General features: G+C 46.3%; 1 protein-coding gene across 4 annotated transcripts in view; it reads right to left on the bottom strand.

The window, feature by feature from the left end:
* IGSF9B (immunoglobulin superfamily member 9B) overlaps positions 1-14,261 on the bottom strand; it is a 172,601-nt gene that overhangs the window by 95,863 nt on the left and 62,477 nt on the right. For all 4 annotated transcript variants that reach the window (XM_060251217.1, XM_060251220.1, XM_060251219.1 and 1 more), the window contains exon 3: positions 8,013-8,159. In XM_060251217.1, coding sequence (XP_060107200.1) covers positions 8,013-8,159 — 147 coding nt within the window. The remainder of the gene's footprint in view (positions 1-8,012; positions 8,160-14,261) is intronic.

Below are 14,261 nucleotides of genomic sequence, written 5' to 3'. Positions count from 1 at the left end.
TCGCAGAATTACACTATAGGCCTAATCATAAGTAGCTGTTAAGTCCAATTTTCTAGGAAGACGTTGCGGCAATCTCTATAGGCTCTGAAAAGAATTGATTTTCGGTGCCCTCCCTCCCTCCCAAAAACATGATTAATTTTTTTTTAAAGAAAAGAAAAGGAAAATAAACTGGGCTAATGTGCTGGGGGGAGGGGAGAGGGAGGGATCCTACTGAACACCGAAGGAATAGGAGTCGGTTTATATTTCCACTGTTGGGTCTAGAGGATTAAGATTGTAATAAGGTTATTAAAAGCCCAGAGAGCCTGACGTCACATGGAAAGGAAGGAAGAGATTCCTCAGGAGCTGCAGCATCTTGCTGATATTAGGTTACGGAAATGAGGTGCTGTGATTATTGGGGGCTTGTTGCTTCCACTGTGAATTAGGGATGCTGCAAAATTCAGCTAGATTCAGGCCAGAATACCAGCTGAGGTAGAAGCAGGCCTCGGATTCAGCAGAAGCTCACAGGAGTACAGCTCTTGAAGCTTTCTGAGGGTCCCCCTCTTCCTTCCCACCTACTTTGTCCACTGAATAGGAGGTGCAGCTGCATAACAATCCCTGGATTCAAAGAGTGGGCAGCCAGCCAACCACCAGGAGTTTTGCCAGTCGCCCTCACTAACCCCTGGAGAAGCCCACACCACCCTTTCACCACTTCTTATGTGATTTTGGGTGGCAGGTGGCTTGCTGGCCTTTTGACTGGGGGGGGGGGGGTGGCCCAGGGGAGCCCCAGGTGAGCGAGGCCTGCTTGGACTGGTTGGATCTCTAGCCAGTCCAAGCTGGCCTCGCTCGCCCAGGGTTCTCCTTATTTGTATTAGGTTGCTTTTGGCTGGGGGGCTGCGGTATATGCTAATGAGTTATGCTAATGAGCTTCACCACCTATTTTTCTACAAAACGACCCCTGGGTAGAAGCATGCTCAGTACAGAAATGTAGCTGGTTCTAGCCTCTTTCTGAAATCTCTTTCAAAGATTGCTGGCATGGGAAGGATTTTGCAACTGTTCTTGCGTGCCACAGCCTTGAGCATCCAAGGCAAGGATCGAGCAGGGCTCTCCGCTCCTTGATTTCTTTGGTGCCACTTCCACTCCCTTTGATGTTAGGCAGCATTTATGTGCAGTAGCTCCCCCCCCCCCCCCAAATTTTACAACCATGAAATTTGAACAGTAAAACTTGGTGGCGCGAGGAAACAGAAAAGGGCCTTTGACTTGGCTTGATTCACACAAGGGAGGAACAAAATCAAAACTGGGATTTCAGACTTCAAGCAGTGAGACTGCTACAGTCAGCAGCATTCCTAGGAAAGATGGGACATTTGTAATATCAGTGTGCATTCCAGATGTGTGTTTTTGATGTGTGAAATGCCTGGAAATGTTAGTCCCTAGTTTCTAATCTGAGCTGTAGTCCCTAGTTTCTAATCTGAGCAGTAGTCCCTAATTTCTAATCTGAGCGGTAGTCCCTAGTTTCTAATCTGAGCGGTAGTCCCTAGTTTCTAATCTGAGCGGTAGTCCCTAGTTTCTAATCTGAGCTGTAGTCCCTAGTTTCTAATCCAAACTGTAGTCCCTAGTTTCTAATCTGAGCGGTAGTCCCTAATTTCTAATCTGAGCGGGGTGGGGGGAGAACAAGAGCTTCCCATTTGGGTCCCTGACAACTATTGGCAACTTCATTAAATGCCAGGTTCCCCAACCTCCACTCTTGGGACCAGTGAACCAGACACAAATTAGTTTATTTCTCACGATTCATTAAATTTTCACAATGAAGTCTGACTGGCAGGTTTCACTTTCCACAACCCACAATGCTGTAAGTGTCCAAGTTGCCAGCTACGTCTGAGAAGCACTACACAACAAGAATTCAGGGTTGCGCACTTGACAAACGCTTTAAACATATTCGTTCTATTAAAACACAAACAGCCAACATGGTTTTCCCTACCAGAAAACAGGAGAGAAAGCCAGAATAAGTTTCAACAAAACGAAGAAACCCAGAGAACCCATAATGGGGAGGGCGGGATATAAATTTAATAAAATAAAAAAAGAATAAAGATAGGCTGGCTTTGCACTTGCTCCTCTCAGCTCCTGCTTGCCCCAATATATCTTTGCCATTTTTAGAAGTGAACACAAGTGACCGATCGTTACATTGATATTTCAGTTGCATTCCTGTTTTGCTTAGCAGGGTCCTGGAGAGACTCAAAGGATCGAATCTGCTCCAAAACTTTGGCAAAATGAGTTACTTTAATGAGGGATGCAAAGATGACATTGGCAAGGGTACAGGGATTTGCCACTGGGTCATTTAGCAGTCTCAGCTCCCCAAGGTCTGAAAAATGACATTTCCTCCTACTCGAAATCCTCTAACCAGGGATGCCTGGGCTGAATTTCATCCGTGGCCAGTATACACTCTGCTGCTAAACTGCAGCTGCCCCCCTAAATCTATCTGCCTTTCTCAAATAGATTTGAACCCACAGATCTATGCCTGATAGAAACAGCACGAGTTCTGCTTCGTTTAAGGTTCAGTTCTCAGCTCGCTCTCGGCATGGGGGGGAAAGGGATTTGAAACCACAACCCCGCAGACTCAAGGGAGAGCAGCTGGACTGAGCTGGTGAGTCATTCATTTAGAAGAAATGCTCCAGTTCTGGCGTATCTGTTCGTTTCCAGCTCCGAAAGCATTCTGAGTGCTGACAGGAAGATTCAAAATGGGCCAGTCCCTTCCAAGAGCCTTTCAGGAGTCCAAAGTCAGCATCAGTCAGAATTTCCATCTACGGCCAAAAGGGACATAACTGCAACCCCTTCTTTATCCCAAGTTCTCCCCTTGTGCCTGTCGAAGAGGTGTGAAAGAGCTCGCAGTGATCAGAGGAGATGGGGAGGAGGAAAACAAGCAAAGGGGGTGGGGAGCCTAATCAGTGTTAGTGAACTGCACAAATTATAAACTCTATGGGAATGACCTACTTAGCATGAAAGTTGACATGAGCATAGATAGCCCTCCATTAAAACCAGGGGAGGGGTTAGTATAAAGGGATTCAGCGATCACAGTACAAAATTGGGGGGGGGGCACCTCTGCATTCCTTTGCCTGCGGGCACCACTAATTCACTGTGTGATCTTGCAGAAGACCCAGAGGTCCAACGTTTGCTCCCAGATTTTGCATTCCATAACACTGAAGCACCCCACTGGAATACCCAAATATCCAAAGAAGTTGCCCTCAAAACAGATAACAAATTTAGGCCAGGGGTGGGGGGGAAGAACCAAGGCATCTCCTCATCCCCAAAGCAACCTTTGTCTTTTCATCTTTGAAATATGACGTGAAAATACTCTAACTTCCCTAACACGACTGGCTTTATTTGCTGTTATTCATTTACTTTACTCACTCTCCACTTTTCTCCCCAATGGGAACCCGAAGCGGCTTGTGTCCTTTTCCCCTTCTCTGTTTTATCCTCACAACAGCCCTGCAAGGTAGGGTTAGGCTGAGAGTGTGTGCGACTGGCCCAAAGCCACCCAGCCAGCTTCCATGGCAGAGTAGGGATTCAAACCTGGGTTTCCCAGATCCTAGTCCAGGGGTGGCCAAACTGCGGCTCAGGAGCCACGTGTGGCTCTTTCACACATATTGTGTGGTTCTTGAAGCCCCTACTGTCCCATTGGCCGGCTTGAAGAAGCCATTTCTCTCTTTAAATCACTTCTCTAAGCCAAGCCAGCCAGAGGCTTGGAAAATGCATTTAAAGTTGCTTTCTTTCCAACTCTCCTTTCTCCCTCCCTCATCTATTTGCCTGCCTGCCTCCCTTCCTTCCTGTCTTGAGGCTCTCAAACATCTGACTTTCATGTCTTGGGGCTCTCAGACATCTGACATTTATTCTATGTGGCTCTTTCATTAAGCAAGTTTGGCCACCCCGTCCTAGTCTGATACTCTAACCACTAAACCACACTGGCTTTGCTCTATCAGATCCAAAACAGAGCCCTTGTGATGTCCTTAGGAGCCTTGCTCTAAAGCCGGCCCCGTGCCTCTCAAGGATTGCATCTGCACAGGCCTTAAGCCACCGCAAAGAGGAGCAGAGTCTGGCTCAGTGAACATGCCTAATCCTTCCAGAAACGCACATTACAGGATGCTCCGCTGAGTGCAAAGCTCTTATTAAAAGTTAACGAGGCCAAGTTGCTCATTCTCCTGAAGGTCTCCTCCCCCCCATCTCCCAGCCAGTGTCCTCAAATAAGACACAGAGAGCCACTTAATGAGATCGCCAACTTTCCCTCTCTGCTCTTCTCTAACATTCTGTCCTCCTTTAGCCTCTCTGATCTCCCCGAAACATTGGCAAAAGCTTGTCAAGAACTTACATCTGACGGCAGCCCTCCTTAGTTGAAAGAGCTAACTGGTACCTGGAAAGACATTGGGGGGAAAATGTTCCTAGCTCCATTGGAATGGCTGGTAAGATGCAAAGGGATAGAAGCCAGGCAAACATGTCTACCCCTTGTCTACAACAATTTACCTGGAGGATCACCACTTTAAAGACCACATGAGGGGTGTTTCAGTAGCTTCCTCTGTCCGAATTGGACTTCCAGCAGTACTTCTGAGCTCGGCCAGTGAAGAACCAAGTGGCAGACCTGATGATACCAATTTGTGGCCCAGGAGATGGTACTTGTTCACCCCTTCTGTCTGTTAAAACTCCCTTACTACAACCTCGCCCTGACCCGGATGGCCCAGGCTAGCCCAATCTCATCAGATCTCATATGCTAAGCAGGGTTGGCCCTGGTCAGTATTTGGGTGAGAGGCCACCAAGGAAGTCCCGGGTTGCTATGCAGAGGCAGGCAATAGCAAACCACCTCTGAACATCTCTTGTCTCAGAAACCTTATGAGGTCACCATAAGACGGCTGCAACTTGATGAGACTTTCTAACACCCCTACATCCTTACTACATTTGTTAATTTTAGTATTCTGCCACTGGATTTTAAATTTGTATCATTTTGCTTTCTAAACCACCGTCTACCAGCTATATGTAGCTCTGCTCACTGTACCTGATTCCTCGTCTGATGAAGTGTGCAAGCACACACGAAAGTTTACATTCTGAATAAAACTCCGTTGGTCTTAAAAGGTGCCACTTGACTCCTACTTTGTTCTACTGCTTCAGACCAACATGGCTGCCCACTTGGGTCTATCTACATTCCCAAGGGTTAGCCCTTTCTTCTACTCATGCTTTGGCTAGCTTCTACTATTCGCATTTCCAGAATGGATGCACAATTTGCACTGGCCCAACCAATACTCCCTCTAAACTGTGGAGTCTTGTGAGCAAAAATTCTGCTTTGTGAGCTACTGACATCAAGGTTATGAGCTACTGCATAGATTAGTTTGCTCTGGAGCCATTTTTTCCTGAGCTAAAACAAAAATTTGTGAGCTAGCTCATGCTAACTCAAGTTTAGAGGGAACGCTGGGCCCCAACACTAATTTCAAGTCTGCCAGCGTCTGAATCACCACTTCTTACAAGGCGAATTTAAGGCAATACAACATATGTGATAATAAACCGCCTGCCCCTTTCAATGGATCATAAAGCTCTAAACCAGGGGTGGCCAAACTGTGGCTTGGGAGCCACATGTGGCTCTTTCACACATATTGTGTGGCTCTTGAAGCCCCCACTGTCCTGTTGGCTGGCAGATTGGAGAATGCATTTAAAATTAAAGTTGCTTTCTTTCCACCTCTCCCTCCCTCCCCATCTATTCCTTCCTTCCTTCCTTCCTTCCTTCCTTCCTTCCTTCCTTCCTTCCTTCCTTCCTTCCTTCCTTCCTTCCTTCCTTCCTTCCTTCCTTCCTTCTCTCAAACATCTGATGTTCATGTCTTACAGCTCTCAGACATTTGACATTTATTCTATGTGGCTCTTACGTTAAGCAAGTTTGGCTACCCTGCTCTAAACTCTCAGCTCCTTACCACCTCTCTTTCAGCTTTTGTTGGAATAACTAGTCTACTGCCTGTGAACTGTCCGTGGTCCTGAAATTCTTCCTTCCACTCCCCTTTTACTCTGCATCCTGCCTTCCAGACACTCCACTACCTGCCTGTTCAACCTCCTGTGGTTAAAAAGAACCTAAGTTCCTGACTCGAATCAGACAAGCAAGCTAGCACATGACAGCAGAGATGATCTGCCAGGAGAACGCTGATCAATTCTTTTTTTTTTTTTTTTAAAGTTTTAAAATTTTATTAAGCACAGAAAAGAAAATAAAAAGCATAACATAGGAACAACATAAATACAACACAAATACAACCACCGCTCAACTACAGAAAAGGCCAAACAAACAATCTAAACATCTACAACTAAAACTACAACAAAAAACAATACCCTGACAACCCCCCATTGGGAGAAGGGAAGGTTAAAAAAAACATAGTAAAGACCATTTTCATTGCTCCATAATTACTCTTACTTGATGCACTTGGTATAGTTACACTATATCAAAACCTCTACTTTTAACCCAAATATATACCGGGTCCCATTCCTCCCGACACTTCTGTACACTACCATTTCGTAGTCTGGTGGTCAATAAGTCAGATTCTGCAATTTCTAGCAATTTGTGAATAAATTCCTCTCTATTTGGGGTTCTTTCTTCTTTCCAATACTTAGCATACAAAGTTCTAGCGATTGTCACTATATACAATAAAATCTTCAGCTTAGATGTCGGTAAGTTTTCTCTACAGATGTTTATAAGATACAGTTCTGGTACATGCTTCACTTGTATTTTCAAAATTTTTTGGATCCAAATATTAACTTGAGTCCAATATTTTTTAGCCATTTTACATTGCCACCATATATGGAACAGAGATCCTTTAGCTTCACTGCATTTCCAACATTTATTAGAGTAAGAAGGATATATTTTAGCCAGTCTATCAGGGGTAAGGTACCATCTATATATCATTTTATACACATAAAATGATCAATTCAAGGAGTAACAGAGGTCAACATTTTTACATGGGAAAGGCAGGTTTGTACATGGAAGGCAGTTCTGAATCACAGTGTTCATGAATGCTTCCCTTGGTCACTTAAGAAATGTAGGAGCAGGGTTACAGGAAAATTACAGGTCCCCATGATTTAATCTACAAATGTCAACTTGATTCAGCGTTAAGACATCAGCGTAGTGCTACTGAACTGGCATTTGTTTCTTCAGGCTGGGGGGAGTACAGGAGAACAACACAAATTTCCATACAGAGCATAGAAATCCTTATTTTGTAAAGAATCCATCCTCTCTGTTTCTGTCTTTTACCGTCTTTCCAGAGAAGCCCCTGCAGTTAGCTGGCTTCCTCTGAATACCATACTTTTTCTAGTACCTTTGGACGTAAATTCCTCTATTTCCCTCTCACCAGCCAACTTGAAAAGATTGTAATTTAGACTATTCTGAAGCCCCTCTGAGCTTTGTTTGCTACAAGTGCTGTCTGAGAAAGCAACAGATGGGGGTCCTGGGCCCTCTTCTCAACAGATGGTTCCTTCAAATATAGCCGGGGGGGGAGGGGAGAATCAAAGAAGTCCCTAACAACTAAGACACAGGTGCCTCAAATGCCAACGTAAAACACAGAGCAGTGTATTATTGGTATTTTGCAACTCCTCACCCATAAGAGGCAAGACAAAGCTCAGAAAACACAAACTTGCATATAAAAATGATGGCTGTTGGCATTAAGGTTAAGTCCATTTGGAACAATTCACCATGTTGGATGCTCCTGAGAAGAAGATTCCTTCAATGTACCTTGGCTATGAGCAGGGCTTTTTTGTAGCAGGAGCTCCTTCGCATATTAGGCCACACACCCCTGATATAGCTAATCCTCCAAGAGCTTACTGGGCTCTTAGTACAGGGCCTATTGTAAGCTCCAGGAGGATTGGCTACATCAGAGGGGTGTGGCCTGATATGCAAAGGAGTTCCTGCTACAAAAAAAGCCCTGGCTATGAATATATTACGAACAAAGTGGTGTGTATGGCTGTGGTTTTGGCAAGAGGATCCAAGAGTCTGAAGCTAGCTCGAACCGGGACACCAGTTTACTTACCGTTGACCGTGAGATGCACCCAGCTGCCATTGTGGAAAGTGTCATACTGCTGATCCAACATGAGCACTTTGCACTCGTACCAGCCCTGGTCCTCAGAGCGAATCTGCTCGATGCGCAGAGATGCCTTGTCATGAAGGCTGGCGCGGCCTGGAAAAGGCAGGCAAGATGGCATCAGCAAAGATCCAAAGGGCATCATGCATTCACTCAGCAGCACTAACCAATGTAGACCCTGTATAATACCACCAGCACAAAACGTTCACAGCTATCCTAAGTTCTCCCAGCGGGGGATAGGGTGAACACATGAAGCTGCCTAATACTGAAACAAACCATTAGTCCATCAGTGTTATGTCAGTATTATCCATTCAGGCTGGCACTCCAAGGTCATAAGAACATAAGAGAAGCCATGTTGGATCAGGCCAATGGCCCATCCAGTTCCAACACTCTGTGTCACACAGTGGCCAAAAACCCCAGGTGCCATCAGGAGGTCCATCAGTGGGGCCGGGACACTAGAAATCTTCACACTGTTGTCTCTCCCAAGCACCAAGAATACAGAGCATCACCTGCCCTAGAGAGTTCCAACAATACGATGTGGCTAATTGCCACTGATGGACCTCTGCTCCAGATGTTTATCCAATCCCCTCTTGAAGCTGGCTTTGTTTGTAGCCACTACCACCTCCTGTGGCAGTGAATTCCACGTGTTAATCACCCTTTGGGTGAAGAAGGACTTCCTTTTATCCGTTCTAACCTGACTGCTCAGCAATTTCATTGAGTGCCCACGAGTTCTTGTATTGTGAGAAACGTAGAAAAGTACTTCTTTCTTTACCTTCTCTATCCCATACGTAATCTTGTAAATCTCTATCATGTCACCCCTCAGTCGACGTTTCTCCAAGCTAAAGAGCCCCAAGCGTTTTAACCTTTCTTTATAGGGAAAGTGTTCCAACCCTTTAATCATTCTAGTTGCCCTTTTCTGGATTTTTCCCATGCAGATGATGAAAGCTGCCATCATCTCCAAAGCCACATAGATGATGAAAACTACCATCATCAAGGCCTACTTAGACTGGCAGCCACTTTCCAGGGTCTCAGGCAAAGGTCTTTCACATCACCTCCTCCCTTCCTGATCCCTTAAACTGGAGGTGCTGGGAATTGAACCTGGGACCTTCTGCATGCCAAGCTGATGTTCCACCACTGAACCACAGCCCATTGGCTGAAGCAAAACCCAGGATGGAGGGGTTTTCCTTAACAGGAATCTACAGTTCCAACCAAATCTTCAACTCAGGGATTTAGTCAGGCATAGTCCAAAACTGTTGTGTCCTATTACTCAATAATAAAACATTTCATTTCTATTGTGCTTTAGAACCTGCTTTTTCAGGACCACTCATTCAATAATCTTCACAACCACCCTGTAAGTCCGGCCAGCATTATTACAGGCATAAAGTGATGCGTGTGCTGCTCCTCGATCACCTATAAATTTAAACCATATGGTCACAATATACCAACATAGTGGTTCTTATAAACTCCCTTTTCCAGCCTACAAGAAAGATCAGAGACACCTAGTGTTATAGAAGCTGTTCATTTATGGTAAATGTATGTAGTTATTTACTTGTACAAATAAGTCTGACAACAGTGACATGGAAAAGTATTTATTTGTTAATACTGTTAAATAATACATAAGTTTGTATTGCTACATAACAAAAAGACCAATAAAAATTATTGGGGGGGAACCTCCCTTTTCCAGATGTTATGCAAACTGTAGCCATGCACATATATTTCAGTTCTCCACCCCCTCCTCATTCTGCAAAATGTCTTATTCCATCCTGGATGTCATTCCATCAGAAATAATGCCCAAACCTAATCTTACTTTGCAATACTGCTTATATTCTCTGCACACACACAAATGGTAACTTGTGTATGTGTGCATACATTGGCCGGACGAATTTTATTCCCAAATGATTTTACTGTATAGCTTTTGATTCCGACTCATACCCGTCACTGGCCGAATAAATAAATTGATTGATATATCTGTGCATACAAAGCTGCCTTGTATGAGATCAGACTATCGATCCATGGGCTCGCTATTAGCCTGGCCAGCAGCTTTCCAGTCTCCAGCAGAGAGCTTTTTCCCAACATCTGTTCTCTGAGCCTCGGACGGGAGATGCTAAGAGCTGAAACTGCAGCCTTCTGCATGCAAGCCACGTGCTTCACCTCTGAGTCACAGCCTCGTACCCAATTTCTGCTGAGTAGGAGCTCATACAAACGGAAGTAAAATTTATGCATCAGGCTCACTTAATAGGAAGCTCGATGCTCATAAATCTCTCCAAAGCGGAATGAACAAAGAATTGCTCAAACCTTAACTGCTCTAGTAAAGTCTGAATGAATATGTATGTACTGCAGACAGGAACCGCGGAGGGACTTGCAGCCCCCCACTCAGCTCACCAGCTGTTAGCTGAAGACGCACCAAGTAGGTTTCCCTTCCTCAAAGATGATGGTTTGAGTGACAGCAACATTATCGCACCCAACCTGCGTTTCCCTCAATCCTGGTAAGCTTTTTGGAGGCTCTTAAGCGAATAAATAGATTTCAGGGGAGTTGTTTGTGTGTTTGGATGTGTTTAAGCAAATTGTTTCAGAAAGGGCTGTGTAAGGTCAGTTTTGTGCAGAGCTCCTCGGCAGCTTCGTATCCTGGTGTGAGTTCAAATATATGCATGGAAGACACCGTTATCACAGTTACCATGGTAACTAAATGGAACCCGTGTGTTCAGAGGCAGCACACCTTTGTATAGCGATGGAAAGCACCAGCAGGTTGTAGCCAACTTATGAGGACCCCCCCATAAGGCAGGGGTGTCAAACATGTGGCCTGGGGGCCAAATCAGGCCCCCAGAGGGCTCCTAGCAGGCCCCCAAGCAACTGGCTGTCATCTGCTTTCTTCTCCCTCTCTCTTGCTTCCTTCTGCATCACAGTTTGCTTTGCAAAGCTTGCTCAATAGCACAGGAGCTACAGAGCAAAGCTATCTTCTCCATTGGCTGAGGCTCCTCCCTTGGGGAGAAAGGGGGGGAGGGATAGTTTGCTTTGCCAGGCTCTCTCAATCGCACAGCAGAGCTACTGATCCAAGCTGAGGATGAGGCTGTGCTGAGGCTAAGGCTCCTATTGGCTGAGGCTCCTCCCCTTCCTGGTCCCCTGGGGAAGGAAAGAGCCAGGGCTTCCTCTGCCCAGCTCCCTGGATCCCATAGGAGAAATACAAAGAAAGCACCTTTAAGACCAACAAGTGCTAATATTTTGAGCATGTTTTATTTTAAGTTTTTTTTAAAAAAAATCTTTAATTGTGTTTGTCTGTGTCCCTTATAAAGTTTATATTTCTGCTACCTAATCTTAAATAAGTACACACATGACCCAGCCCAACATGGCCTGGCCCGACAAGGTCTCATTTATGTCAGATCTGGCCCTCATAACAAATGAGTTTGACGATCTAAAGCCAAGGCCACTCTGTTTGCCAGATAACTGCATTTCATTATGGAAACCAACCCTGCGCAAAAATCAATGAATTCCTCAACAAATTACAGAAGGCTTCCTGCTCCTTTACTGAGGGTTATCAACCACATAAAAATAACGCCATCCAAATTTACTCTCAGTACGTTCCGCATCTAGAGAACCTGAAGTACAGCTTACCTGTTGGAAGCCTTCAGACAGTCTAACATCAAGAGTTTGGAGAACTACACTCCCCAGCATGCACCAGGCACCTCAGTCGATAATGCAACAGGGAAGATGCCAGGAAAGAGAACAGGGGGACAATCTGTTTTTCCTTCCTCTCCCCTACTCCTTCTGCTTGGCTGGCTGGCTGGCTGGCTCATCCACCACCATCACCACCAGTATAACAAAAAGAAATTGTGGAGGGCCGGAATCTTCGGGAACTCCCCTGGTGAATCTGATAACATCATTGGAGCCCCTCCCACAGGGCCAGATTAACAATTAGGCCAAGTAGGCACTGGCCTATGGGCCCCCAAGCCTTTAGGGGCCCCAGACTGGCTTTCCCCCCTGGTTTCCCCCCTGCTTGCAGCCCTCCCAGCCTGTACGTGCAGCCAGCAACTGAGCCACACTTTGCCCAGCTTGCCTCGTACAGCTGCTGCTGGCTTTGTTATCAAATTTGCCTCTCTCTGCGTCTCCCCCACAGCTTAGTAAAAGGGGCTTTCAAGAAGGCTGCAGCGGGGTCCATGGGCAGCGGGGCGGGTGCACAGACTCTGAGAAATTGTGAGGGGCCGCCCAAGATTTCGACCGCCTAGGGGCCTCTGCAGGGTTGAATCCGGCGCTGCCCTCCCAAATTGTTTATAATGCACTATGCAGCAATTTAATAGCGAGCAGGTCAGTTTATCGGGGGCCGATTACAAGACGAGCTTGGGGGAGCGCTTGACCCACCTCTGCATATTAAAGGGAAATTCTAGAATGGAATGACTCAGTTTCTAAAACCTTGAAAACATTTTTTTCCCCCCTTAACTGCGCCCCCAACTTTTTACTATACCTTGAATGAAAGTGGATAGGGAGATCGAGGGCAAAAAGAGGGGATGCCGCCAGTATAAACACATGCTGGTGAATTCGCAAGACCGGCACCACAATCGCACACCCGGTGTCGGCTGCTATAAAGCGGACTTCACCATGCAGTGAATTTTGACTGAAACAACCCTCAATCTGGGTCGAGGGAATAACAAACCATACAGAGGTCATCGGGGCACAGTGTGGTTGATGCTTGACCTATGGCAGCCCCGATGGGACAAGGTCCTCTATCAGACAATGTCAACTAAGCCACGCTCTTCCCTAGAATTCTCAACTCCAGGAGGCGGCTGGAGATCTCCTGGAATTACAACTGGTCGCCAGGTGACAAACATTAGTTCCCCTGGAGAAAATAGCTGCTTTGGAAGTTTAGTTTAGTTTGTTTATATCCTGCCCTCCCCGCAGAAGCAGGCTCACAAAACATAATAGAATAACAATAAAAACAGTTTAAATATTTTGGTGCTAATTCCGTATGATTTAAGGACGGCATTCAGTGTCCTTGGACATCCAATTGGATCTAATATCGCGGTGGTAATCCTTCAATTAAAAGCTAACTGAAATAATATTGTCTTGTCAGCCTTGCGGAACTGGGCAAGGTCCCACAAGGATCTGACCTCTTCGGGCAGTTGGTTCCACCAACGGGGGGCAGTGATGGAGAAGGCTCTTCCCCTAATTGTTTTCAGTCTTGCCTCCCTCGGCCTGGGGAGCGATAATAGATTGTGTGTGCCTGATCTAAGTACTCTCTGGGGAATATGTGGGGAGAGACGGTCCCTAAGGTAGGCAGGTCCTTGGTCATATAGGGCTTTAAAGGTAACAACCAGCACCTTGCAGTGAATCCGGTATACCACCGGCAGACACTGCAGCATCCTGCAGTCCAAGTTGTTTGTGCTCCCGGATGAACTGTATGACATCAAACTCCGCCAAGGTCCCTCCCCAAACTCCACTCTCCTCAGGCTCCACCCCCAAAATCTCCCCGTATTTCCCAACCCAGACTAGTCCTCTTTTCTCCCATTTCGGGTTGGCAAAGAGAAAGACCTCCTGCAAACATTCAGAAATCCTGCCCACTAAATGCAGGGGGGAGGGGCGCCAGCATCAACCCAATGTTTTGGCTTTCAGGTCTGTCCAGAGATGGCCCTGGATTCAAGGCCCCCGCCCTGGGCCACACGGGAACTCAGAACAACGACTAGGTAGGACGGTCCCATTCCCCCCCCACCATTACGTCAGATCTCATTTCCATCTTCCCAGCTCTCCCGGAACGCAGATGTCCAGAGAGGTTTAGCACATGAGCGTGAGCGAATGACAGCCACTTCCCCCGCTGAGGATTCTGGAGCAGAGTCCCCAAAAGCATCGCTCGGGGCTCCGAGCTACTGCGGGGGAAGCAAAAGCAGCGGCCACCCTCCTTTCTGCTGCCTTGGCTTCTCTGGGCCCAGACAGCCCAGCTGGCTTCTCTCTACTGCTGCTTAATTAAAAGCAACTAGGCAGAAAGAAGGGAATGGGAGGAAGGGGGGGAGGGAAACAAAAAAAGAGTGAGTGAGTTTCCGGGGTGGGGGGGGGAGACAGAAGAGGAGAGAGAGATTTGCCCCAACTCTGTATTAATCATCCAGGGTGCTTATGCATTTTTTTAAAAAAATATCCCGCTTTCCTCCAGTTGTCCTAGGTCTTGGTCCTACTCTCTAACCACCACACTGAACAAGCCCTCAGGGCAAAAACACG

Source organism: Heteronotia binoei, chromosome 12 (genome assembly GCF_032191835.1).
Source record: "Heteronotia binoei isolate CCM8104 ecotype False Entrance Well chromosome 12, APGP_CSIRO_Hbin_v1, whole genome shotgun sequence".
Lineage (NCBI taxonomy): Eukaryota > Metazoa > Chordata > Lepidosauria > Squamata > Gekkonidae > Heteronotia > Heteronotia binoei.
This window is presented reverse-complemented; position numbering and strand designations above follow the sequence as displayed.